Genomic DNA, 27,922 nt, shown 5'->3' with positions numbered 1-27,922 from the left:
ATCATGAATTGGAAATGGATTTTTTTTTAAAAAAAGAACATTAATGAAATAGCTTTTACCATTAAAAATTGAAAAAAATAAAAACAATGAAAAAGATAAACTTGGAATGAATGTACTGATAAAGAGTAAACTAAGTAGAACAAAGAAAGCAACACAAACGTTAAATACAACAGTATACATCACAAGAACAATTAAAAAAAAAAAGAAAACCATGTAATGACAGTATTAAATCTTGATTCAGGTAAGGAGATGAAAAGAGAAACTACTTTTTGTTTAAAAAGTTGGGTTTTAGATTTCTAGTCATATGAAAAGGTGCTATAAATCACTACTGATCAGAGAAATGAAAATTAAGACAACTCTGAGATACCACTACACACCTGTCAGATTGGCTAAGATGACAGGAAAAGATAATGACGAATGCTGGAAGAGATTATGGGAAAACTGGGACACTAATGCATTGAACTGATCCAACCATTCTGGAGAGTAATTTGGAACTATGCTCAAAGAGCTATCAAACTTTGTATATCCTTTGATCCAGCAGTGTTTCTACTGGGCTTATATTCCAAAGAGATCTTAAAGGAGGGAAAGAAACCCACATGTGCAAAAACGTTTGCAGCAGTGCTCTTTGTAGTGGCAAGAAATAGAGTGGATTCCCATCAGTTGGAGAATGGCTGAATATATGATATATGAATGTTATGGAATATTATTGTTCTTAAAAGAAACCATCAGCAGGATGATTTCAGAGAAATGTGGAGAGACTTATATGAACTGATGTTGAGTGAAATGAGGAGAACCAGGAGATCTGGCAACAGCAAAATCATATGATGATCGATTGAGGTCAGTTCCAATGATCTTGTGATGAAGAGAGCCATATACTCAGAGAGAGGACTAGAGGAACTGAGTGTGAATCACAACATAGCATTTTCACTCTTTTTTGTTGTTTCCTTCCATTTTGTTTCCTTTCTCAATTTTTTTCCCTTTTTGATCTGATTTTTCTTGTGTAGCAAGATAATTGTATAAATAAAAAATAAATCTATATATTGGATTTAACATATAGTTTTAACATGTTTAACATATATTGGATTACTTACCATCTACGGGAGGAGGTGGGGGGTGGGAATTAGGAGGGAAATTGAAACACAAGGTTTTGCAAGGCTCAATGTTGAAAAATTATCCATGAATATGTTTTGAATTTTTTTTAAAGTTGGGGTTATAGAGTTGAAATGTCACATCCAAAAGGAAGGTTCATGTGAGTAAGCCCTACACGATAAAAACTTTTTTTTTTCATTAGTCATCCATAAAGCTACCGAAAAGGGAAGAAGAGAAATACAGAGTTGTCATGGTCGGTAACCATGATCTTGAAAAGTGATCAAGAGGTTACCGTTTATACTTACAATAAAATACCCAATGTAGCAAGCAAACCAACATTTTAAAAGCCACTACATTTAGTTGGTCTTTTAACGAATTCACAAATTTACTCCTGATCATTTAAAAAGAAAAAAATCTTAGAATCAAACTATTCCCTTCACATCTCCCCAATGGATTCACTTTCCTATTAAACACAATGGCTCTTCTAAACCTTTTCATTCACAAACCTTCTAAAGCTTCCCTTTCTCACACCCTCTCAGCTAAGAACGTTGCCTCATATTTCACTTAAAGTGAGGCAATTCACAAAGAGGTCCCCTCTTTTCCCCTGTTCCTCTTCTCAAATCACTCATATGCCTTCTGCCACTATCTCCTCCTTCACCCTTTTCTCAAAGGTAGCCTTTCTCCTTGCAAAAACTCATTTCTCTATAAGCACAAGGGATTACAATCTATTCCACCTTTTCAAGTAGTTGCCACCTCAATCATATTCCCCTTCTCTCATCTTCCACCTGATTTCTATCTACTGATTACTTCCCTAAATGTCTACAAAAATGCCCATCTCTCCACAGCCCAAGCCAACTTCATCTGTCTATCCCTGCAAACTATCATCCTTTATCTAACTACCATTTTAAGGCTAAACACCTTGAAAAGACCATCTATAAAGAGCCCATACTTCCTTTCTTTATATTTTTTTCTCTCTGCAATCTAGCTTCAGACTTCATCATTCAACTTACACTAGTCACTAAAAGTCTTCATCCTTCTTAGTTTTCCTGCAGCCTTTGAAACTGTCCATTATCTCTGCTCCTTGATTAATATTCTCTTCTCTATATTTTCATAATATTGCTCTTTTCATAACATTTGCTCCTACTCAAAAGCAACCTACCATCAGTACAAAATTGGCACAACTTGCACCACAAAAACCCTATGTTCAAGAGTCTTGTATGCAGGGACTTATAGTAGGCAAAAGGTAATATGAAATCAAAACTCAGATGATGGAGACAATACTATAGAACTTTTTAAAATCCAAGTTCGGCTCCTCCTCTGTCTTCTTTAGGAGATCTAAAGAGAAGAGGCCCTTCTTCCATATCATGTGTACTAATTGTAGGTATCCTTTAAGGCTCTGTCCTAGTCCCTCTTCTTTTCTCCCTCTATACTATCTCACTTGGCAATACGATAATTCCCATGGTTTCAATTTTCACCTCCCTGCAGATAACTCCCAGATTTACCTATCCAGCTCTAACCTCTCTCCCAAGAGGCAGACCTATCTTAAATTCAACATATCTAAAAGTGAATTCATTATCTTTCCCTTAAAACCCAATCCCTCTTCCTAATTTCCCACATCACCATACTTCCAATCATCTGGGCTTACCAGCTCCTTATTTTGTTACCCCATATATCCATTTCTCACAGCATGTCACATTGATCCCAGTGTTGGCTGGGATTAAAATACACTGCCATTTTAATGAGAAAATAGGCATTCTATATCAAAATAGAAAAAGGCATTCTGACAAAGAAAATTAATATCATTATAAATACTCAATGACTAATTCAGAATGCAGAATAAAGTTGGATAGCAAGAGAAGGAGTTCACATTTATAAAGCTCTTTTTAAGGTTGATATAATCAACAAATGGTAAATAAGATGGTCAGGAAAACTGCCTAAGTATCAGTAGAAACAAGAATAATTATTCTATTTGCAAATATTTTAAAAGGACAGAGATAAAGACGTACTCAGGTACTTATAACAAGTACCATAAAACTTTATATATAACTACCACTGAACAACTTAATATAGTAGCCCTGGGTTTAGGAAGTTGTTTCACATCTGAGAAGACAATGAACAGGAGTGAGGAGAGAATGGAGGCAAGGAGAGGAGTGAGCAGGCTGTGGAAAGAGTGAAGACATGAGGTGATGGAGAGGGTGGAGGCCATGCAGAAGAGAGAAGGGGATATCTGTGAGAAATGGGGTAAGAAAGTAAGGAGCTGGTAAGCCTAGATGATTGGGAGAATAGTATGTGGTCTACAGTGATAGGGAAATTAGGAAGGAGGATAGTTTTAAGGGAAAAATGAGTTCACTTTTAGGCATATTGAATTTAAGATATGTCTGGGATATGGAATTTAAGATATCTAAAAGGCATTTGGAAATCTAAGGCTCTCGGGAGAGGTTAGGGCTAGCTAAGTAAATCTGGGAGTTATCTGCAGGGAGGTGAAAACTGAAACTATGTACATCTTCTAAGACAACTTTCAGGAGCCACTGTGACAGAAGATTATTACCTGGCAACCAGACTTCTCAGATAACAAGACAATCTTCAAAATAAGCCTGTACTCAAATACAAGCCTTAGAGAATTCAGAGTAACCACTCCTCTACAATGAGATATCATATTAGAATTGTAATGGAAGTTTAATTGAGGTTAAGATACAAGATAAATTTAAAAGTAACATTTTGTGATAAATTTCATTTTGAACATTACTTCAAATATTTATTTTATTAATATTGTCACATTATAGACAATCTTAAAAAATATCCTAGTGTGTTTTACTATTTGATAGTTACAAAAAACCTGAAAAGTTTAAGAATGTTATCATTATCATTTTATCAGAGGATGAGGCTTCAAAAGGTTATGATTTTCCTAAGATCCCAGTCAGCACGAACACTGAACTAAGACCAGACCTCTCCTGCCCTCTTTTATGTGCTATCTCCCAAAATGAGAACATGAATTCCTTAGGTCAAAGATTGCCTTGAATTTCTATCTATATTCCTTTCGTGCAGTGCTAAGCTACTTAAAATTTACTTAGCCAACTTTCTGTCTCTTGAATCCATTGGGTTTTTTTCCCACTATAACACATGATCTCTTTCTCTTTCTCCCTCATTCATTTCCTTCCTATTTCCTAAATTCTGAGAAGTAATAGAGTTTGACCTTAGAAACTCTAAAGCTATGCACAACAAAGCCAAAATCATCTTAAAAAGGAACAAGATTCAGATAATAACAAAGTTTTGTGAAGCACAAACCATATGAATGTACTTTACAAATTCTTTACCTTTAATATCAATACTGATGCTTTTAACAATAAGAATGGAACGTTAAAAGCAGAACTGATAAATAAGGCTCGAATGGACTTCTTTACACAAGAACATTAGTAAAAATTAATAAAAACACTACTGGTAAAATTACGAATCATTGAATATTTTTGTTGTTACTCCATGTGACAAATTTGCCAACAAATCAGAAAACTCTCATGGCTAAGCAGACTACTAGAAAAAAGAGCCAATGTTGAAGTCTAAAAAATGTTAAGGCTCCTTACCTTAGCCTCATACTGGAACATTCACATGACATGACCTGTCATGTTCTCTGGTACCTAAGATTTAATCATCTTTTTTGATGATAAAGGGAGTCTCCTCAATGAGTTTTCTCCACTAAGACATGACAGATCAGGACCGAAAAATCAAAATAAATAAAAAGGTTTGTGCATGGATGGGTTAGCACCAATGGTTTTCGAACTTGGTGGGAATGGAGTATTTTTACACCTTTGCTAAAGTACATTATACATTCTGTTTTAACTAATTATTAATCATGAGACTCAGAGGCAAACCATTTCATGTCTCTCAGCCTCAGTAGCCTTACCTATAAAATGGAACAATAATATCTATCTCACAAGTTTGTAAGGATCAAATGCCTTAACTAATGTAAAGGACTCTCTATACCTTAAAAACACTATATAAATACTATCTATCATTATTATTGCTTAGAATTGATGGATGAGATATAACTTATTACGTATACTGTAATTATACTTCTTTCAAAAACCCAGAAATTCAATGGAATCCCAGGATTTTGCAAAACTTTAAAATTACTACTCAAGACCATGCTGTTTTTTGTGAGCATGCTAAATTTAGTGATACCTGCAAAATATTTTTGTGATCTGTATTAGTAAATAATTTTGAATAAATGGAATGCAACTGACACCAAGCTGGGTGGGGCAATTGAAACTTTGGAAAACATAAGGAGGAAAATTCATATTTATGTTAAACTTTATGGATTAAATGGTTTTATACACATTAATTCAATCTGAGTCTCAACTCCTTAAGTCAAGTAAAGAAATTATTATTCTGTATTTTACAGACTTGGTTGAGTTTACAGAGTTAATAAGTATCAAATCCAAGTATACTGTTGCCAGTGTAGTGTATTCACTAGCACCCTGCTATTCTGGGACAGTGGCTTTTAATAATACTGAAAAGTTAAGAGTAAAATATCTATCAAAAGCAAAATCAATCACAGCAGAGTAGAAATTTAAATTATTGTACACAGATCCAAAACAGAGTAGATAGAGGACTGAGAAAAGAGCAGAAGGGGGGGGGGGGGGAGAATGTGTTCATATATGACTGAAAATTTGTAAGCAATTTAAGGTTATTTCTACAAAATATTCTGAATTCATCAATACAAGTTTGACAACAAATAATACTTTTTCTATTTTTGACATTGGTTTCATCTATACAGAAAGGATGTCTGAATTTTAAGGGGAGCACATATTAAGAACACACTGAAACTAAAGAGTAAGGAATAAAGGGAAAATAACAATAAAATAAGAAAACAATAACCTGGAACTAATCTCCTCTAGATAAACCCAGCATATTTTGATGATGCTACTATCTGCAAGGGGATAAATTTCTACATCCATGTCTCTCAGTTCCGGCCTTCACGCAAATCACTTAACAGTACAGGGCGTTTGGGAATGGGAGGTGTAATGGTAGAATTAATTAGTAGTGGAATCACTTTTAGATTAGATGATAAAATTATGAAATCAGAGGAATAATTGAGAGTTACATCTAGTTCTAAAAATCTAACCAATTTTCTTGTTTGATAAATTGAGAGATCATAAGTTCTTGGATCATTCTCAAACCTTTGTTTTCCCTTACTTCCTCTTAGACTTAATATTGACTCCAAAAAACAAAGCACATCATCAACCCAGATCTTCCAGCCAATGTAATAGTTAAGACACTACTACAAGCAAAAGAAATTGAAAAGCTGAAAAGTACATATTAGCTGAGACAGAAATGATCCAAAAAATAAAATAATTTTGATCACATGAAATGTAAAAGCTGTTGTATAAAAATAATGCAGTTAGGATAAGAAGAGGAAGTGTTAGTTAAAGGAAAATATCTTTGTTATCAAACTTCTTTGAGAATGTTTCTAAGGAACCATTCCTCAATAGCAAGTGGAACACTGATGATTATATATACACACATATGTGTGTGTGTGTATATGTGTGTGTGTAGTTTTCTCAACACTGTTCGTATTTTGCTTCCTCCTTGTCTAAGCTTTTCTTAGTCTCTTTTGTGAACTCATCAATCATATCAAACGCTATAACTATCTTTCCCCAAGGTTTTGTCTCAGGCCCTCTTTATTTCTCCTTCTATCAAGTCTGTCCTCACACTCTCAACAGCTCCTATGAATTCAGTTAGACTAGCTACTTATTTTGATATTCATTTTGTTTTTGAAGTTTTACATACTCTAATTTTATATGTTTAGCTGCAGGAAGAGGTGATGATTGCTTTCAATTTTGTTAACTTCTTTTTTGGGTTTAAGAATTTGCACTTTAATCAAAAGTTTAAATGTGTTGCTTTTTCAAGGTTTTTTGTTGCATTCTAATTTTGTAGGTGTGTTTTTCAACTCTTCTGTAAAAACCATAGATATTAATTTTCCACTAAGTACTGCTTTAGCTGTATCCTGTAAGTTTTGGTATGTTAATTTATTGTCTTCAGTTTCTCTGATAAACTTTCATTGCTTCTAAAATTTGTGCTTTGATCCACCATTTCTCTGGCATTAAGTTTAGTCTCCAATTAAGTTTTCATTCTCTCTTCAATTCTCTCTACTCAATGACAAGGAAAAACAACAAATCTTAAGAAAAATAACAAAAAATGTAATCAGAGAAACTGACAGTTAAACAATATCTTAGAAACAACAGATTTCAAAAGAGAAAAACAAAGGGACTATGTGCCAGAACTTCAAAGACCCTGTATTGAATATATTGTTTATTTCATCATGGTCAGTAAAGTATGTGTTTTATGCATAATAAAAATGATGACTTCTACCCCTTATCTTCTAAGTTAATTTAAAGCATAATAGATTCTGTTCACATGACAATGTTTTTTTTTCCCCTTTTCTTATTTTGCATTTAAGTTCAAATTTGTTTTTTTTTTTAAAGAGGAAATATGACTAACACTTGATATCTATAAATAAATGTGATGTTTTCACAATACTATCCTTCTGTGACACTTGCCAGGTGTCATCACAGACTTTTATTCTTTTTTTTAATCTGCCTCTTCTTTTCCCCATCCAAAATTGAAATTGTTTTGTTTATATTTTCTCCTACATCTAATCCCCACCTTTTCCTGCATCCAATTATTTTTTTAGTTGGAGTAAATGTACAAATACATTTGGTGTATCTGTATTTGTGTGAGAGTACTACACCTTCTCTTGATCTAATTCAGAAAAATACCTTAGTCAAACTACATAGAAAACATAGCTCTAACATCAAAACTACCTAACAAGTGTCTATTTTTAGGTTTTCATTTTTTCAAAAATCTTTCCCTTAAAGTTTTCCTGCCAAATATATTACTGTCTCCTCAGACAGCAATCTATCTGGCTTTATTTCTTCCTACTTATTTTCACATCTGTTATTTTACAATCTCCTACAGCTTTAAATGCAAAGATTAAGTGTTTGAGCTGTATTTTATAAGCAAGGGTGAGTCTCTGAAAGTTAGTTGTTTTAATAATAACAGTAACATGCTGAGAGGAATGCACTAAAAAAATTAGCCCAAAGATAAAGATCTGAACTAGGTAGGTGGGGTGGTAACAGCAGGAATGGGAAAAGACAAATGGGCACATAACATTAAAAAGGAAACGAAACAAGATGCTTTGCAATTGATTGGATTAGCTACAAAATAATTTAATTATATATCAGATGTTGCTTCACTAACCTATACTTCAAGGCATAAATGTCCACATTTTAATGTCTATTCAGTCCCTGCAAATCGATTACAGCCTATACAACTGTTATATGGAAGAGCTTTCCAAAAATTAAAGTTCAAAACTAAATTCAACTGTTAGGATTACTGCTGAAACCTGTTTTTCTACTATTTAAGAAAAAATGGGCTGCATTTATGCCCCCCAAAAAAGGCACATTTTAGGCAAGATAACAAATGAGAAAAACTCAGACTATACAAGTTGACCCCAATACCAAACTAATGACTGCATTCTACTAATAACTCACAACATCATTAACTGCTAAGAACTTGGCTTACTACACTCAAAGTTATTTCTGATGCTCATGATTAGGATTTTCATAAATAAATCCACTGTTTTTCTCCCTTTTAATTTTTATTTGAACTAATGATTGTTTTCAAAATTAACTCTGTTTCAAAGTGAAAATTTCCTTTACGTTTTAGTTCTTTTCTACCAAAAACTAATATTCTTGGTTCCATATTGATATTGAAAAATCAATATATGATTTTAGAGTAAATATTCTCAATCACTTTAGATTCTATGAGCATTACATACATGTGCTCCTTGACATGTAGATTTTCAAAGTTATTTTAAGAATAATGAAGATATTTCAAATTCATAAGGGAAATGAACAGTACCTTCTCTGTCCTATTCAATTATATCCAAAGGAGTTATCCTTAGACAGATATTGCAGACTTTAATAAGACTCAATTCAATAGAGTTAATAGAAAAATAATTTAGGGAAGCATTATTAATATCACAAGAAAACTTACATTCCTCCATAATTTAACACATCACAATGCTTTAACTCCCTAATAAAACTTAAATAAATTCTATGATTTCTTAACTGCCAAATCCAATGATTTTTCCTTTTTCTTCATTCTTCATAACATTTTTTCAGCCTTTGATACAGTTAACTACAGTATTAATTTCTTTCTTCTCTTCTTTCTCTCATTCACCCAGACACCAGCCTACTTTAGAACATCACCTCTCCTCTACATTACTACAGAAAATTTCTGTAGTTAAGTGGCTTCTCCTCTCTACAATCCAACCTTCCCAGAATTGTCAAGCTGATAGCCTACCCGGCTATAGGAAATAGAAACTTATTTGTTATTTAAACCATAGTTTGTCATTAAAGCTACAATGTAAGTTCCCACCTCTTTCTTTTTTTTATTGCCTGTTACTCTCCTCCACAAACATTGTGATGCAGCGCAAGTGTCCTCTGGCTGTTGCTCATACATTGGACTCCCTTTCCCAATATCACAGCTTCACAGCAGCTGCCTCTCATACCTTGAAAGCTCTTCCACTTCACTTCACTTCACTTCACTTCACTTCACTTCACTTCACTTCTCTCTCTCTCTCTCTCTCTCTCTCAGTATTCCTAGTTTGCAAGTCTAGTTCCAGTGCTACTTCCTAGATGTGATCTATTCTGATTCACCTAATTTCTAGGTTATTTCTCCCAAAAATAACCTTTTATACATTTTGCATATACTCATAAATGTGCAGACTTTCTCCCCTAGATAGACTAAATTTCCTGAGACCTGGGACTGTTGTCTTTTTTCTTTGCAAAGTGTATGATAAAGGCACTCAATAATAAAATACTGTTGACTGATTTCCACAGCACCAAGAAATCCATTAAATCACTTATTTAATTCATTATATATTTCGAAAAATTTTATATTGGTTTTATATCACCAACCCCAAAACCAAAGATACTTAAAATAACTGTATAAGACAATGGTGTCAAATACAAAGAGAAATGAATCACTGTGGACAGCAGATTAACGAGAGAAAACCACAAATTAACATTACCTATGTCGTATTACACACAGAGATATATAGATATATATTTACACACATATATATACATATAAAATTTTCTTGAGCATTTTCCAATTACATTTTTTCTGGCTCTAACCTCACTTAGGTATCTAGGAGTTTTGTGCACAATAGGTGAAGAATTTGATTCCAGTCTAACACATTTATTTAATCTCCTTCTTATGATTTTCTTCACTAAGTTTTAACTTGAGAATGCAACATCTAAAAGAACAATGGCTTAGGAATACAAAAGACTGAATTCTAAGAAGCTGAGGTCTGCCACTGACTGCATATGTGAATAGCAGTTTCCACTGATAGGTATCTTTTAGCTATGAAATGATAGTTAAAGTCCCTAGGTCACACGATCAAAAATGGAAGCCCAGACATATTCTTTGATCCTCAATAATTCTCAAAACTCTTCAAAGTATGAATTATGATCAAATGGCAAGCAATTGCAAATGTCTCTACAGACTAAAAAACATCAAAAACCCTAAGGAAGTAACAATCTGAAAAAGGCAAAGGAAACAAATCCTTAAAATGATCATTTCACTGTCTTCCCAATCAGCCCCCAGACTTTAGCAGAATCACACAACAGTATCCATGGCCTCATGATCTGGACCCTCAGCTGCTTCTGCTTCAGTCTCTACTATAGAATACACTGCCCTCACACACCCTTTCTATGGCCACACAGAACACTGTCCCCTATTCCTGTGTTGAAGAAGGGAAATAGAAGAACTAAAGAGACAGCTAGAATAACGCACTAGACTGTGAATGGGCTATAACCGTTTTGAAGGAAAAAGGATTATTAGTGTGACAAGCTGGGGCCAGTTCTGTTCTTCTCCTACCCCCAGGGACTGGGATTGAGACAAGTGAAGGGTGAACAGGCCAGGGAAGGTAGGAAGAAGCTGAGGCAGGTAGGAGGTCTAGCCCTGAAGGAAGGGATTCAGCACCAGAAGGAAAGAATAGCTGATCTCACTGCAGCTGTGCTTTCCCCAACAATGAGACTTGTGAACCATCTATTTCTGCCCATTGTATCCATGTTTGTCTATGCCTTACTACCAGTCTTCCCCTAGGAGAGAGAGTAGTAGACAAAAAAGGGAACCTGGAGAGAGACTTTACAAAGAACTTAATCTTAATAAAGTTCTCCAAAGTAAATCAGTACATAACATTCGGTTATTTCAATGAGGTGAAAATAGGGCAGAATATAGAAAATTTTTGGAAAAGCTTAATAAAAATGGTCAAAGACTTTCCAAAACTCCAAAAACCTTAAATTTATGCATCACAAATATTTGTTTCATCAAGAAAGTCACAAGTTATTGAATATGAAGAGCAAAAGGATTTCAAAAAAATCACCAATGACACATTAACAAAATGGAAACAATAGATACTAATAAAAGGTTTTGTTTTTTTTTTCTATCAGCTCCCTATGTCAAAGCAAGTTAAAATATAAGAAAGGATGAATTAAGGCTAAAAATGACAAAAATACAAATAGTATTACAAAAGATCCCCAAACTGATTTATATTTTAAAAAATCAATAATGCTAAAACATTAGAGATGCAGGAAATCATAATAATAACAATTAGCATTTCTTTTAAGTTTTAGGTTTGCCTCAAAGGCCTCTTTTTCATAATAACTGTAAGGTAGATATTATCCCCATTTTATAGACAAAAAAATTGAAACTATAGGGATTAAACTTAAGCAATTTGTCCATGTTCACATAAGCAATAAGAGGTAAGATTTTATCCCAGGTCTGTTGACTCCAAAACCAGTGCTCTATTCATATGCCACAACAGACTATAACCATGCCCTCAAGTAATCTAATGATAATAAAGCAATTAACAATCCAAGGATGCCAAAGCCTCCAGAAATTACTGGCCATCAATCAACATAAAGGCAGTCACAAAACACATTTCAATAACGATTATAAATTCTTAAAAGCAACTCACTAAACAACAAAAAAAAGTGAATGGTAAAATAAACCTGCAAGAGAACATAATGAAATGAAATTGAAATTGTTGTGCCTTTTTTTTTTTAAACAAACTATTTTCCTTATGGATAATAATGAAACCAGATTAGGACAATACCATTTTACAGAGATAGATGTATGACAGGAAAGAAAAAAACACCATGATAGATAATAGTAGCACTTATATAGTGCCTTATGGTTTGCAAAGCACTTTACAAATATCTCATTTTATCCTTAAATAGCCCTGAGAAATTGATGCTATTATTTTACCCAGTTTACAGATAATGAAACTGAGGCACAGAGATGGTAAGTAACTTGTTCAGAGTTATACAAATACTAAGTATCTGAGGATAGATTTGGAGTCAAGTCTTTCTGATGCCAGGTCCAAGATTCTCAGCCACTCTTATTACCCAGCTGTGGGCTCCAACTGCACTAATACATTGTCAGAGATCTAGAGGACTGTCCTCAATTTGATTGATAGACCCTAGGAGAACACCCACAGTAGAAGATAGACAAGAATCATGTGAAATGGTCAGAAATTGATGGCTTATAAGTCTTACTACTGGACCAACAGCTAGAGAAAGTACTGCTTCAATGAGATCCCAGACCTAGTTACTTAAGTAACTCAGTATCCACTGTGAGAAAGGAAAAAATGGCCTTAAAAGAATCAAAGTTGATCAAACTGAATACATAGAGAACAAATCTGTCTTTTAAACTATTGCAGGGATCTTCAAACTATGGCCAGCGGGCCAGATGCGGCAGCAGAAGACGATTATCCCCCTCACCCAGGGCTATGAAGTTTCTTTATTTAAAGGCCCACAAAACAAAGTTTTTGTTTTTACTAGAGTCCGGCCCTCCAACAGTCTGAGGTACAGTGACCTGGCCCCCTGTTTAAAAAGTCTGAGGACCCCTGCTATAGTGTTTTGAAGGTACTTCAGGATCAATTATTTATATATCTTAAATGGTCAAAGTTGTCAAAATATTGGGGGGAAATCAGAAGGTTATTACACCCTCCCAAAAAAGGCAATTAAGATACCAATCAGTGATCCATATCTTTTCTTATCTCTATAATACCTTTTATAAAAATGATCTACATATTTATCAAGAGTATAATCTTTACAGGAATAACATATATGTATATATTATATTTATATACATATATATGTGTGTGCATATACATATACACACACATACTTGTATGTATGTATATATGGTAAACTTAATGATGACACAAGAAGGTAAATAAGCAGGCTTTCACTGATTAGATACTCCAACAGACCACATATCTTCACAGTCACAAAATTGCCTGAAAAATCCAAGAATAAAAGATCCCACAACATTTGTTTATTGATTTTTTTTAAAAAGCTCCATTTCTTACATCAAAAATAAAATCGTAGAGGCTCTCTTCTAAAAAGATAACTCCCAATGCATTTGTTAAAATCATTTAGAATCCTCTGATAGATGCAGTAAGAAACAATTTTGTTCAATGAGTTTCTGACTACCAGTGTCAACTGCAGCCTAAAATAAGGAAACTTATGTTCATAAAAATTATCTAACACTGTTAGGGCTGATGTCCATCACAGAGTACAAACGGAAACGATTCCCTATAGATGGTACAGTCCTCTAGATGCTCCCGTTGGCTATGACATTATAACTGTTAATGCAAGGCCAAGAATGTTGCAAAGTCCCTTCAAGAGGGTCACAGATATCCTGAAGACTTTGGTCCAAACAATTAATTCAGAAAAAAAAGCAAGCAGATGAAGAATGTGCACTGTCCATGATGTATCTAGTTGGGTAGACAGATTTTTGAGTTACTTTATATTTATATTTTCAACAGACATTACAGATGAAAAACAAGGTTAAGTCCAGAATTGAACAGGAAGAAGAAAAGAAACTGATAGGGGGAGGGGGAAGAGGAATAAGAAAGAGAAGAGGAAGAAAGTTAAAGGGATGGGATTCTTGTAGCTCAATACATTCACTTTTATCATAAAGAGTTTTTATTTCAGCAATCATCTATCTGCCAGTGGAAATTTAAAGATATGATAAAGATGTGATAAAATATCATCACACTTTTTTATTAAAGATATAAAGAGAATTCACTTTGAGGTGACAAGTTAACACTTTGGGGGACCTCTCTAAGCTTCTCAGTTACTAAAAATTGAAAGTAGTATTTCAGATTTATTTTTTCTTAAATTTACTTAAAATTTCTTTGTCCTATCATCTGAAGAGTTTTAATTTTTATGCCTTCTGTCATCATTTGGTGGAGGAAAGGAAGTTTCTTTTATCCATAGTACCTCACAGTTTTGTTCTGAAAATCAAAAATGCCTGTTAAGCATCAGCATGGGAAATGGAGAAGGAAAGAGACATGAAGACACACAGAGAGAGTGTATCAGGAAAACCATACCATTCTTTTCAGTTATCACAAACTAGTTCTGTAAAATCAAAAAGCAAGCATTTTAAGTGTCTTCTAAATGCCAGCACTGTGCCGAGCAATACAGATATAAAGAGAAAATTAAATAGATCTTGTTCTTGAATTTACTTTCTAATGAGGGAGATGAGATGTATATTCATAAATATATACAAAATATGCACAAAATAAATGTAAGGAATGAGGAAAGGACTAGGGCTGAGAGAGAGGGAATTTATTGTTTGGACCAAAGTCTTCAGGATATCTGTGACCCTTTTGGCAGGGCTATGCATATTAACAAAATCTAATCTTGTTATTTTGCAAAATTTAATCTTGCATTAAGCAAAATCTATAAAGAAATAAAGGGGAAGGAGTAGGTATTTGGGAAAGCAAAGGATGAGGGAAGAAGTTTAAGCTAATGTGTGGATTCCTCGTTGTTTACTCAAAACATCTGGGAAAATGTGGATTGTCCCTTGTCAGACAGTTATATAGAAATTAATATTTCTTCAACCCAGACTTGGGTGATCAAAGTCAACTAGTGCAGGACCCTCATGGAATATACCCCAGTCCCTAATTGTAATACTGACTCTCATTGTTAACCAATCAGAGTTGCCTGTTATCTACTCTTCCAAGGGCACATAAACTGTGAGTCCAGCACCCTGAAGGATCTTTAGCATCTGAGAATGTCACTGGCCTCTTTTTATTAATAAAGATGGTAGCCTTATTAATAAAAATGATTAAAGCACCCAGAAATTATGTCTCTAAAACTTTTTAAACATTATACTATATATGTGTCAAATACTTTTTGAAAATATAATCAAGATGATGAATTTTGGGGCTACTCTGACTAAGGCCTGGAAGAGTTACAATCTGTTGTAGATGAAGACTTACACTGATAAAATCAAGAATACTTGAAGTTTTATACACACACACACACACACACACACAGAGGCACATGCACACATACATGCACATGTGGGTGGGTCTATTTACCAGGGAAGAGATGATCTTTAACCATTCTCCAGGCAAAAACTTTTACAATTATTATCCATTTTTATTTTTACTCTAGATAAAATGCCTAATAGTAAATGTAATGAGATAAAACTAAGCCATTGTGTGACTAAAATGTAAAAAAGTTAAACTGTCTGAGGTGCTGATCTGTAGTAATAAAACCTTTCTTCCCATTTAAGCCTTCCTCCCCTTCTCCTCTTGTTAATAGGAAACCCACACTTGCACACAGTCCAAGAAAATGCCACCTATCATATGACAACAGATGGAACGCGACAGCCACGGCTTACTTCCACAACTCAGGAACTACTACAGCATGTAAAAAAGGTAAGAGTATAGGAAGATATCTGCCTAAATAGACTGGCAATCACTAGTACGTACCATGCATTCTTCCTTTCTCCAGAATTCCACTAGTAGTTTTAAAAAGTGGTTTAGGTGGACCTATGATGCAATGAATAAAACAATTCATGAAATTGTCTTGACAACTTTAAAAAATATTCTTCCCTGTTTCCCTGAAACAGAATAAACATGTGAATTTATAATGAAAAACTATCTTCTTTTCTCCATGAGACAGAAATAAGTTTAGTTAATGTAAAATTAAAACATCACTTTTCTCACTGAATAACAAGAATAGTACCATAAATGTAACTATATTTTAACATAATATAAAACTGCAAACATAAATAAACATAAACAGTGAACATAAAACAGGTCAACAAAATGGAAATTTTCAATACCCTGGAACTATCCTGCTCATTTCAATTTGTTTTTTTAAGGTAGAAGAAAATGTTTGCTTAGCTTTGCTATAAGAGTCACAAGATTATATTATTTCTATAGTAACTAGGAACAACTGAATGAATGACATAGAATTTATTAGGTGCAAAATGCTATGCTAATCTGGAGATACAAACAGAAAATCTAGACAGTCTATACTCTCAAGGAGCTCCCTTTCTAAAAGAGGGGACAATATAGATAGAAGCTTGCTACTTACTGCAAGCCAGATGGAACAGTTCCATGAAGGCCTCAAATCCTTAGAGCTAGTCAATCAGGTGGATACCTCAAGGTCAGTACCTCAAATTATTTTTGTTTTAAAGTTTATTTTATTTGAAAAAACAGAGTAAGGAAAAAAACAGAAAAGAAATGCAAAACAAAAGAAAACATTGTGTCATGTGCCCACCAGAACATCAGGGAGGATTGAAAATGTATAAGAACAAATTACCAGATCAAGAAAGTATATATATTAGCAAGAAATTATATTCATAAACATCCATTTTTCTCATTGAAAATTGTAAATAATTTTTCTGGATATGATTATTTTTGGCTGCAGACCTAGTTCTTTTGATTGTCGATAGGTATGATTCTAGGACCTACAGTCTTTTTATTGTAACTGTTGCTATGTCTTATACAATCCTAATTGTAGCTCCAGCATATTTGAATTGCTTTTTTCTTGTTTTTTGCAAAATGTTCGCTTTGATCTGGGGGTTTTGAAATTTCACAAAAGTACTCCTATATGTTTTCCACAAAGGATCTCTTTGAGGTAGTAATCAGTGGATTTTTTTTTATTTCTGTTTTCCCCTCATGTTCTATTACTCCAGGACAATTTTCTTGAATTATCTCCTGCATTATTGTGTCAAGTTTCTTTTTTTGGTCACAACTTCCTGGTATTACAAATATTCTTATAGTTTCTCTTCTTGATCTGTTCTCTAGATCTGTCATTTTTCTTATAAGCTGTTTCACATTCTGCTCTATTTTCTCATTCAGTTTTGTTATTTCTTGGTCTCTCTCTTAGTTTCACGGGCTTCCCTTTGCCCAAATCTAATTTTCAAAGAATTATTTACATCTTTGAGGCTCTGTACCTCCTTTTCTGGCTGGTTAACTTTTTTTTTTTTCATAAGCTTCTTGTTTCTCTTAGATGGTTTTTTGATTTTTTTTTCCTTAATGTCTCTCATTTGATTATTGAATTGTTTTTTTGAGTTTTCCTATAAATTCTCTCTGGGCAGGGAGCCATTTCACATTACTCTAGGGTAGAAGCTTTTTTTTTTTTTTTTTTTTTTAAACTAAAGTGTCCTCCTCTGAAGATGAACCCCAGCCTTCCCTGTTCTTTAAGGTATATTCTTTAGGACAACACTGGGAGGTAGATGAAATTATCCCCAATTTATAGGAGAGGAAACTGAGACAAACTGGGGTTAAGTGATTTGCCCAGGATCCCATAGATAATAAGTGAGGCTGGAATCGACTTCAGGTCTTCCTGACTCCAAACCCACCACTTTATTCACTGAGCTATTCAGTTGCCTTCTAGTTCATAAAAATAAGTTAATCCTAACTCCATGTGCATCAACTTAATGGGGCAGAATGATTTTTAAAAAGAGAAGGTAGGAGGTCAGTAGGTTTCTCAAGTAAAATCAAATACCGGATTATAAGAAGTATAAGAAAAAAATATGCTTCTCTATAAAGTGATAGAGAATTTGAGAAAACTGTCATCTTCTACCCACTTTTCAAAGAGTAATATAGGTGGAGAAAAGTGGAAGAAATCTAATGTCAGAAAGTTTCACTGGGAGAAGAGACAGGGCCAGCCATAAGCAATTAATTTGAAACTTGACTTTCACTTCTTCCAGCTTCCATTTTCACCTCTTCCCTGAATCTACTAACATCTACTCTTCCAGTACTTTGACTAGTCAAAGCCTCAGACTACAGTATACCCAGCACGGTGCTCCCCTCATGAAGCCTGAAATTCCAAGATTAGCCCTTTAATTCTTCCATGTCCTCTGAAAACAGATCTAACAGAAAGAAAGAGGACTATCTTGAAGTCAAGCGACCTGGGTAATCATCCTGGTTGTGAGCCCCAGGGCAAATCTAAAATAACCAGTCTTCTTCAAAGTCCTCAACAAAAAAGAATGAACTCCAACCATTGATCTCCAAAAATCTCTTCCAATAGAAAAAAAAAAAAAAAATTCAGTCAAGTATTGACTACAGATCTCAACTGGTAATTTTATTATGACTTGACAAAGAAATGTAAACTTTAACTACAATCTCCTTTCCCACAAGTCATGTTGCCACAACTTTTACTATTTTCTCAGTATAGTTAAGGGAAAAGGGAAAAGAAAGCTAAGAATTCTATTAAAACACAGGTGGTAAGTGAATGGTTGACCTATTCATTTTCCCTCTTATCAATGTCCTTCTCCTCTATTATTCTTCTCAAGAGTATATGCTACCAGGTTTCCTTTAAAACAGTAGTTCCTAAACTTATTTGTCTCCAGCCATCTTTTATACTTCTAAAAATTATTTAAGATTCACCTAAGAGTTTTTCTTAAAGTCATATTTGTTGATATTTGCCATTTTAGAAATTAAAACTTTTTTTTTTCCTTAAAGAGAAAAGTGTGCCCCAGGTGTCAATACTGGCTTTTAAAACACATTACTGAAGCAAGTATAAATTTCTCAGTACATTCCTGAGCAGGGGAATTTCAATTAAAAACCACTGACTCCAAAAGCACATATTTAAGTCACATAGGCCAGCTATCTTTCAAAACTTAAAATTTTATTGAGGTCAATAAAACCTTTTTTATATGAATAATTAGTAAAATAATAATAATAAATGAATGAATATTTAATACAAGATAAAGCAACTAAAAATCCTGTTAAACTATCTATATTTAATGTAAGTGATGTAGGTTGCTACCAAGAATTAAATAAAAACTTATTAAGTAGCAGCACATATTACAGTATTTAGGTGGATTTTAATCTCTGTAAAGCTCAACAAGGATTTCTTTGTCAAATTCAAGAAAAAAATCCAATAACTCCTTTGATGGCAATTTTAATATGTGGAAACTTAGAAACTTTAGTCTTAAAATTCCCTTCTTTTTTTCTTTTAGTGTCACATGCAATTTTCTACTTAACCCCCTGCATAAAGATATACTGTATTATATATTTGAAGAATTTAAACTATAATAATTTTAAGGTGTTCGTTAGCTAGTCTCTTACTAAACAGCTTACCTACACCAAAATATCTCACCTTCTTTTCAAAGTATTATGACTTAGAAATCTTGAAAGATTAGAAAAAATTTTTTAAAAGTTTCAAAGCCATTTTTTCTACTCAAAAGAGTATCCATGTATACACACACACACAGACTCAAGAACCTACATAAGTAATCTCTCTGTAACTATAGTATAAAGGCATTCACAAGAAAAAATTTAACAATAAATGCATTATTCATTTTTTCAAATGGTAGTTTTATGACTGACAAAAAAATTTCATAAAGAAAATTAATTGCAATAGAACAAATAATTTGGCTCCACTTCTTTTTCAATAAAAATCCTTCTATTCAGTAAACATACCTCATGTATGCAGAATATCTAACTAGATAATTATAATTACTAACCTCACGCTATGTTGTAGCAAGTACTAAAAAAAAAAAAAAAAAAAAAAACACAAATTCAAACCTAAAAATCTGTATTTCTCAGATTTATAAGTTGGTATAACAATTCTCCTAGTCGATGACAATCCTCTTTATCTTATGGCATTCTTATCAGACTTCACACTTGAAAAATAAGCAGACATTTATTATCTAAAGATATATATTTAGATATAGAATAAAATGTTCACTTTGCTAATTAAGAGAATGTGTTTAAATGACGGAATTTAACTTCTAGAGAAATACAGGTATAAGGATAGAATATAAGAAAAAGCTGTTATAAAGCAAAAATATCATAATGAAATTAGTTTTAGCACATGAAAATTTAAACTATCATAAAGATGTTTTCTTCACTTACAATCTATTAACTATTTTTTTTATTTTTATGATGGTAAGGACAGTTTATTATCACAGCTTAACTTTTATTTATTTTTTTCTCTCTTTATTTTTTATTATAGCTTTTTATTTACAAGTTATATGCACGGGTAATTTTACAGCATTGACAATTGCTAAACCTTTTGTTCCAATTTTTCCTCTTCTTTCCCCCATCCCCTCCCCACCAATGGCAGGTTGACCAATATATGTTAAATTCTATTAACTATTTTAAATGCTAATCGTATTTTAATAATTGTTTTTCTTTACACCCAATTAATTTTATTTTATACATTTTAAAATGTTATTCTGAGAAGGAGTATAATTGACTCCTTCAAACTGACAAAAGGATGTATGACACCCAAAAAGGTAAAACTGTCTCTTCCTCTGCACTGTCACTTGTACTAGCTGTCTTCTCCGTAAGAGAGAAGTCCTGCTAACGTTGAGACAAGGGGAAAGGCTGGTCTATTTCTGCTTTGTCCACTGCCTCTTCCATCTCTCTTCTGTCCTCCTTCTGCATCTCTAAAGATTCCTTTGAGGTTCACTCCAATTACCTCTATCATCCAAGCCAGTTGCTGTGATCTGTTATTCTCCCTTCATTTCTCAAGGAGGTAAGCATTTCAACCAAAATTCTCCTGGCCTACAGACCCACAAATGCCAAATCCTATCTTCATAATTAGGAGCTTCAACATAAACATCTTGTTGAAGACTCTGGCCTCCTAAATTATTAACCTCAAATCCCAACACTTACATTTTCATACCATTCGGTCACTCCATCTAAGCTGATATCTTAAATGTCACCTTCTTTTCATCCTTTGATGAAAAAGATTAGGGTGAAGATTTCCCATCCATTCCCTTTTCACCACTCAAACACTCAAAAATCCTAGTCTAGGCCATCATTACCTCCCATCTGGAGTACTGCAACTGTCTTACTATTCATCTCCCTGCCCTACATCTTACCCCTACAGCTGCCAAAGTGATACTCAAAGCAGAGCTCTGTAATACTTCCCTGATCAATAAACCCCAATAGTTCTCTATTATCTCAAGATCAAAATAAAAGCTCTTATTTAGCACAGTAAACCCTTCACAATTTGTCTCACCTACCTTTATAGGCTTATTATACATTATTATCCTTTGTGTACCCTTTAATCTAGTCATCTAATCTTATTCTTCCCCACACATTTTATTCTACCTCCTAACCCTTGTGCTTTTCTACAGGAAAAAACCAAGAAATCTGCACAATATCTAGAAAAAAAGCCTAAAATTAATAGCATCACTTAATCAAAGACTCAACTAGAATACTTGGAAAAAATGAAGCAAAAGTTAAAAGATACTATGAATTGAGTGCTCTAGAGGAAAGCTGCTTAACTTGGGGTCTATTCAAAAAAATTAATTTGATAACTGTATTTCAATATAAAATGCATTTAAAAGCATTATTCTGAGAAGGCCTGCATAAACTTCACCAGATTGCCAAAGGGATCCACAATGCAAAAGAAATTAAGTAGCTTATTTTAGAATAAAGCAAGGGAAAATGAAATGAGTATTCTAGAATGGGGCTTCTTAAAACTTTTTCCACTTTTCAACCAAGAAACTGTTATGTAATTCAGGGTACATATATATGTAAAACAGGTATACAAATCAAACATTTACTGATAATAAATCATAATTTCATGAACCCCCACATTCAGTTATGAGATCCCATCTACACACACAAAAAAAAGTGTAACTAGTGACACAGTAAGAGTTAAATACCAATGAGCCTCAGTCAAGATTTGGCAGATGCTATTAAGATAAACAGAACTTAAAATACATTCTTCCAGGAGAAAAATAAAATCAAGTTATAAAATGAAAAGCTTTACCTATCAAACCTGAATATAATCCTCCAATAGAAAAAAATTACACTTTAATAAACTACAAGACTTCCAAAAATCACTGATGAAAGTAAGAGTTGAACATATATATATATATACACATATATATATATTATAAAATATACAATAAAGAATCAAAAGAACAAAGCAAAATTTTCTGATAAAGAAGTGTTCACAATCAAATAGCACTGGAAACAAGTGTTCCCTCAGAATCCTGATGCTCAAGAGGGCATAAATAAGACACATTTTGATGCTCTTAAGAGAGGAAAGAAAAGTATTAGAGAAGAATGAAAAAGATAAGACTGACTTTCTCATATAATCAAGGTATGCAAAAAAGATCTTTTATTTAAAAAAATGATGAAAGGGATTCTGCGGAGAAGGCTATATCCATGAACCTTGTTTTCATCTGAACAAGACAGATGAATGGATAACATACATACAGAGGCTGAGGATTTGGGGTGGGGGGAGGAAGGGGTGATGCACACACAAATGTGTGTGTCTATGTTACTGTCATTGTATTAATTTACTGTGCTACAACTACTATCTAATTGTCTCAATTTTTAGTTACCTTCTAGGGTTCTTTAAGTAGGACTTCATAGCTTCAAAAAGCAATGGTTTTGTTTCTTCTTTGCCTTCCATATTATATCATTTTCCTTTTCTTATATTCCTCTGGTAACATTTCTAGAATACTATAAAATTTCATGATGTATATCCTTCCTTTCCACTTTATCTCACTGGAAAGACCTCAAGTCTCTCTATTATGTCTTACACTGTCATTTTACAGAAAGGCCCATTCATTCCTATTCTTTTTCAATTATTAATAAACAAGTATATAATTTTGTCAAGTTTTTCTCCATTACTCTGCATCTATAATCATTCCATTTTTTATCACAGAATGTATTACATTTTTAAAGATAATATCAATCCTGAATTCTCAGTATAAATCCAAATTGATCATAATGTCTAAGCTCTTTGATATTTTGCTGTAGCCTTATTGCTAATATTGTATTCAATATTTTCTATTACTATTCATCAGAAATACTGGTTGGTAGTTTGCTTTCTCTTCTTTGTCTATTTCTCCCAGATTTACACACCAAGACCATATCTTTGCCAAGAAAATCCCAAATGGAGTCAACAAAGAGTTGGACAGATTGAAAATGACTGAACAAGAAAATGTAAGACCAAGAGTCACTTCCCAATGGAGAACTGATCAAAGGATTGGAATTAATAAACTCAAAAGAAGAATTTTCAACAACCAAATAAAAGATTATTCCATACCACTAAAAAGAGAGATATAGAAGAGATAACTGAAGTTTCTCTTCACACCAAATTAGAAAAAAAAAAATCAAAAAAATTTCCTTTGTTGGCAGGACTGTACACTAAAACACTGTTAATGGAAATGTGATTAAGTCCAAACATTATGAAAAATAATTTTAAATTATGTGAGATATCATTATATGGTGTTCATATCCTTTAATCCACTGTGGGGCATGTATCTCAAGAATGTCAAAAGATAAAATGACCCCATATATATCAAGATATTTGCTTAATATGATGAAAAAAACAAACAAACTTGGAAACAAAGCTGACATTAAAACAGACACACACACACACACGGAATTCCAACAAACAGTTCAAACTGATATTGACTGAAGGAATCAGAACGAAGAAAACAATATAACCACAGTACCATCAATAAAAGGAAAGGAACACGAAAACAGAGTCCAATGTTCTATAATGACCAGTCTTGACCCAGGCAAAGAAATGAGAAAATGTACTTCCTTCTTTTCCTCAAAGAGGAAAATGTGTATAAATGTCGATAGTTGGTCGTAACTGTTTTTCTGTAACAAGGAAAAGTCACTGGGTGGAAGGGATACATCTACAAATGATTATGATGCAAAGATAAAATATTCAAAAGAAAATATTTTAAGACACACAAAAAATTGAATTATCAGTAAATTCTAAAAAAAAAAAGATAAAAGTAGAATGAGAATTTGTGTTTAAAAAAAAAGCATTTCAAAATGCTTTGTATTAAATTTTTAAAAAAGCATTTCAAAATGCTCACTAATGGTAACAGTTAATATTTATCTAAGTATGTAGGTGGTATAGAAAATAAGATCAGTGAACCTATGTTATCCAAGATATTGGTAAGATCTTCTCAGAACCTACATTTCAGAACAGAGTCCCAGATTATCCCTGAATCGGTGGAGTTGTCCCTATGCATGCCTCAGGTACCTCTTTACTACACTCCTAGAATCTCTTCTTTCATTTGGTGAGCTCTAACTGGAAGTTGAAGTTGAATTTTGAATTCCTCTATGGGTAGCTTACCTTCTCAAATGGGTAGTTCCCATTAGGAAAGAAACTGTCTTTCCCTTTGCTTTCCCTGTAACTTCAGTACTTAGCACATAATAGTAAGCACTTAATAAATGCTTATGATGACTGATAAGCAATTTAGGATGACACAAAGTGGATTACTCAGAAAGTTAATGACTAATTCAAGGTTACAAATATAACAGGTATCTAAACCAGGACTTGCACAGCAATGTCATTTCCACTATATATTCAACTTTTTTACTTACATGTCTTTGGGTGGAAGGTTATAAATGCTCTTCCTGCCTCTAACTGAATTACTGGGGCAGATATTAACTCTACCAGAGAATATAAAGAACAATGAACTATTCTTATATCACTTCAGTCCTGTTTTATTTTCTTAGTTCAGAATAAGCCTCTTTTGTTTCCTAAAACTTTAATCCAATAACAATTTCATGCAATTTTATTAGCAATAGCTTTTCAGGGGCTATGATGGTATAGATATATTCCAACATTCATTCAGACAAACATATAAATTTAAAATACAGCCCTCACATACCATCAGTGCTATATTTATATATTTACACAAATCCACAAAACAAAGATGTCTTCTTTTTTCTTCAATTGCAAAAGGAATATCGTTTGATCATTATTATGCTTGGGGAGGAATTTTTTTTTAAATGTTACAGAAATCATTAAATTTGCTATTAAAGAACTAAAAGTCTACTCAAGGTTTGTTATAATTCATACCCGCTACTCACCTAAAAAAAAATCAAAGTCTATCCAAGTAAAAGGTGCTAAGAGCCTGAACTACAATGGGGACTAAGTGAGGGGTTGGAGAAAGAGGATCTGCTTGCAAGAACTGCTGGGAAGGCAGAACCAACAAGAGTGGACCCAAGTAGTAATCACTAGATGTGAAGGAGAAACCCAAGATTAAGAACCTGGGAAGCTGAAAGAGTACTAGTAGGTGCCTCAAGAGAAATAGTAAAGCTAGCTTTTGGGGGAGGAGGGGAAGAACATTCCATTTGAACAGTGAGGAGTCTCCAAATTTAAAGAGTCAGTGTACTCCCTTTCCTGCATAGCCTTCAAAAAGGCATTTTTCTCAGGGGCAGCTAGATGGCACAGTGGATAGAGAACCAGCCCTGAAGTCACGAGGACCTGAGTTCAAATTCGGCCTCAGACACTTAATACTTCCTAGAAGTATGACCCTGGGCAAGTCACTTAGTCCAATTGCTCCTGCATTTTTTTTCTTCTCCCTGTGTCCTAGTTTCTTCATCTTCATCTGTATAGTAAGGAATTTTGGACTGTGTAACCTCTAAGGTTCCTTATAATTCTAAATCTATGATCCTAAGAATAGCAAAAGTAAGAAAATTAAAAGTTACTAGACAGTACAGACAAAGAAGGGTTTAATGAAAGGGGATCAAAAGAGCACCTCCAAGAGAGACAAGAAGGTCAATAGGATAGCAAATAGGTCACCAGTCTGAAGGCCTCTTCAGTATCCTCAAACCACTTCCCAAATATCTTCTAATGTATGTCATTCTTCCATCTTCTCTTCCACTAAATATTCTGATCAACAAAAATGTATGACATGTACAATATTTTCTCACTATTGAGAAAGAAGTGCTAATTTAGAAAACAAAGTCATATACAAGACTTAAAGAGCTATCACAAGGAAAAACAAAGTAAATTCAAAATTATGAGATTTATTAACATGTCACATAGGCAGAACTGAAAAGCTTAATTGTCTATTTTTACCACAAAGTATTTGCCATGTCAGCTATACTTATCACAGAAGAAAGAGTAGGGTCAATATTATAATAGTATACAAGTCATTATAGTAACTCCACACCCCAAGAAATCTGTACCTGCAGAAGAACAACTGGGCTCTATCAACATTAGAATAAGAGGAATCGATAGCCACAAGGAACTGCTTACAAAGAGGAAGGGCTGAGGGGACTTTTCCATTTCTCAGCTGGTTTTTTAAGTGTTGACCAAAACAAAGGGAGGAGGGGGGTCAGCAAAACAAAAAACCCACCATTTTGAAGATATTGCTGAGATTTCAGTTTTCTTACATTTTTAAGCTTTTAACACAAACACCAAATTAAAAAGACATATCTATAGTAGAACAGAAAAAGAGGATTATAGATAAAATTGCAAATCTCTATTATGTACAACTTGCTTTTAGCATAAGTATGATAAAAATAAAGATATGCATTTATGATTACATATTATGGAATATACTCTATGATGACACAAGAGGATAGATGATCATAATGAATTCAATATCTAATTTTATCAAATTTATCCTGCCTATCTGTGATTCTTTCTGACCGTCTGTACTTTTCTGTATATTTTGAAAAATACTTCAATGATCCTTTTTTTCTCTCTTTTATTAGTCTGAAACTTAAAATTTTTATTAAAAATTCCAAGAAGTGAAAGTATTCTAAGAAAACATAACATTTGCTATCTAAGGCCAAAAACTGAAATTTTTTTCATAACACACCATTAGGACAAGACATGAATTCCACTACAACATCATGGCTAATCCCCTGGGATAAGTCACTTTCCCCAACTTAAAATGTTGAAGGACTGAGATAAGAGTCTTCTCTCTTTTTATTTACTTCCCAAGATCCCAAATATATAGATTAAAGGTGGCAATCTCTTCCTTCCAAGGATTGCTTCCATTTAACAACTGCATACTACAGCTATCTCATAAAGGCATAGAATGCACCTCCCTTCTCAAATCCAAATCTGAATTCAACAGAGGTCTTAATAAAATCAAAGATTCATTTGTATTTATTTTGTACCCTTAACTTTGACCTTCAATCTCTACTTTTAATCTCTGTATGCAAAAAGACCTTATATGAATTCTAAGTCCTTTTTATTATTTTAACACTTCTGTGGGCGTGGGGGTGTGGGTGTAGGTGTGTTCTCTCATATATTAAAAGATCATTGGACTTCTGGATTTTAATATCCTGAATCTCTAATTTGGTTAATTTTCTACAATAGAAGTGAATTTGGAATTTTTCTCTTCTCACTTAAGAAGATGCTATTTATATGAATATTTATTAATGTGAATGATATAAAAAATAATGGGGCATCTAAATGGCACACTTAGAATCGGAAAGACCTCAAGTTTAAATGTGGGCCACAGACACTTAAGTCCTCTGTTTCAGTTTCCCCAAATGTAAAATCCAGAGTTGCTGTGAGGATCAAATAACATAATAATTGTAAATTGCTTATTATAGTGCCTAGCACATAGCAACTACTACATAAATATTAGTTCTTGTTATTGTTGTTGTGGTTATTGCAGTGGTGTTATTTAGCAGCTGGTTAACAAATTAAAATTTCCTATTTAAATCTCAAAAGCAAGAAAACACTCAATTCACAAT

General features: G+C 33.4%; 1 protein-coding gene across 5 annotated transcripts in view; it reads right to left on the bottom strand.

Annotated features, from left to right (window-relative positions):
- The window catches only part of STIM2 (stromal interaction molecule 2), a 134,376-nt gene that overhangs the window by 83,683 nt on the left and 22,771 nt on the right, over positions 1-27,922 (bottom strand). For 3 of the 5 annotated variants that reach the window (XM_031941950.1, XM_031941945.1, XM_031941947.1), the window contains exon 2: positions 15,950-16,009. The exons of the other annotated variants lie outside the window; for them this stretch is intronic. In XM_031941950.1, coding sequence (XP_031797810.1) covers positions 15,950-16,009 — 60 coding nt within the window. The remainder of the gene's footprint in view (positions 1-15,949; positions 16,010-27,922) is intronic. 5 annotated transcript variants of the gene reach the window in all.

This window comes from Sarcophilus harrisii, chromosome 6 (assembly GCF_902635505.1).
Source record: "Sarcophilus harrisii chromosome 6, mSarHar1.11, whole genome shotgun sequence".
In the NCBI taxonomy this organism is placed as follows: Eukaryota; Metazoa; Chordata; class Mammalia; order Dasyuromorphia; family Dasyuridae; genus Sarcophilus; species Sarcophilus harrisii.
This window is presented reverse-complemented; position numbering and strand designations above follow the sequence as displayed.